This window comes from Aplysia californica, unplaced genomic scaffold (genome assembly GCF_000002075.1).
Source record: "Aplysia californica isolate F4 #8 unplaced genomic scaffold, AplCal3.0 scaffold00032, whole genome shotgun sequence".
NCBI lineage: Eukaryota > Metazoa > Mollusca > Gastropoda > Aplysiida > Aplysiidae > Aplysia > Aplysia californica.
The window spans coordinates 1,078,682-1,080,011 of record NW_004797302.1 but is presented as its reverse complement, the minus strand read 5'-3'; the positions used below and the strand labels follow the sequence as shown (position 1 = coordinate 1,080,011).

The window sequence follows — 1,330 nt, the reverse complement described above, 5'->3', positions numbered from 1 at the left end:
ATATATAATATAATATAGTATTAGTTGTTCAATGGAGTTTTCATGGCTCTTTAACTACCTCGCTGGTCCACACCCAGTATAAAATGTAATATCGAGGGCCCTCCATCGTATGGAGCTGAACAGTGTTGAAATAGAAATACTTTGATTTAAAACGTTATCATGCTATAGATTATCCAGCAAACAAGTTGCGTTAAAACAGATTTTCTTTTTGTCATTGTACATTGGCAAACGAGTATTCGTGCATGTGCGTGTGCGAACATTACCTCCGCTGCTGTCATTCAGAGTGAAAGAAAAGGTATAGAGACTCATCCCCAACCGGCAGCTTTCGAAAGGTCACTGGGAAGAGCTACTTGGATCCCTTTAAACACAAAAGGTCGATTTTGCGTGCATGCGAGAGAGAGAGAGAGAGAGAGAGAGAGAGAGAGAGAGAGAGAGAGAGAGAGGGAGAGAGAGAAAGAGAAAAGAGCAATTAATTAAATCAGTATGTAACATTCTTCTTTGATCTGCAAGTGCTTGAAATAATCTTTCCTTCATTTATGTTCCCCCTCTTTTCCCCCAGGCATGGTTGCAGCGGTGGGCATTTCTAACCTCCAGTTTGTGAATCTCAACTCATCAAGGAACCTTTTCGTTTTCGGCGTGCCCCTTTTCATTGGACTCAGCATGCCAAACTGGGTCGCGAATGCCGATAATCCTATCGACACAGGTACAGGCTCTTGAATGTGATGATATATTATGCACTTACATCGAGGGAAAAGAGGATCTTATGGGGTGTGTGTGTGTAAAGGGGGGGGGGGGGAAGCATGTCAGTTTGTCACAGGCCCTACATGATGGAAGTTATCACTGACAGTCTCAAAAAGAGTAAATTAATGATCGATTGATTGCTTGAATTGAATTTTATTTTCAATTGTTTTTATCGAAAGAACATTCATTGTTGAAATTTTACAGAGTACATGTAATATAGATTTGCTTTGATTTGAAAATAAAAAGGAAGAATATTGAACAACACAAGCTGAATTGACATTTTAGATGGACTATCTTTACTCTTTACACCGCCAATTTGAAGGTGGGGAATAAAAAAAAAATTAAGTTACAACTACAGTGTCAGAGTGCTGTAATTATGATTGTCATCAATACTCAAATGCTTAAATGAAATAGTGACAAACTGGGCGAGTGACAAACTGGCCTGTGACAAACTGGGCCTGTGACAAACTGGGCAGCCCCGTGGGGGGGGGGGCGGGTAATTATAATAACATTCCGCGACAGAAGCACATGTCTAAGATTATCACTTTTCTTCTCAACATTGAATGGTCAGTTTACACAGGTTGATTAG

General features: G+C 40.2%; 1 protein-coding gene across 1 annotated transcript in view; it reads left to right on the top strand.

Annotated features, from left to right (window-relative positions):
* Window positions 1-1,330, top strand: part of LOC101851918 (solute carrier family 23 member 1) — a gene marked incomplete in the record, with an annotated part of 49,168 nt that overhangs the window by 42,268 nt on the left and 5,570 nt on the right. Inside the window, 1 exon segment of the mRNA XM_013091312.2 lies at window positions 560-703. Coding sequence (XP_012946766.1) covers window positions 560-703 — 144 coding nt within the window.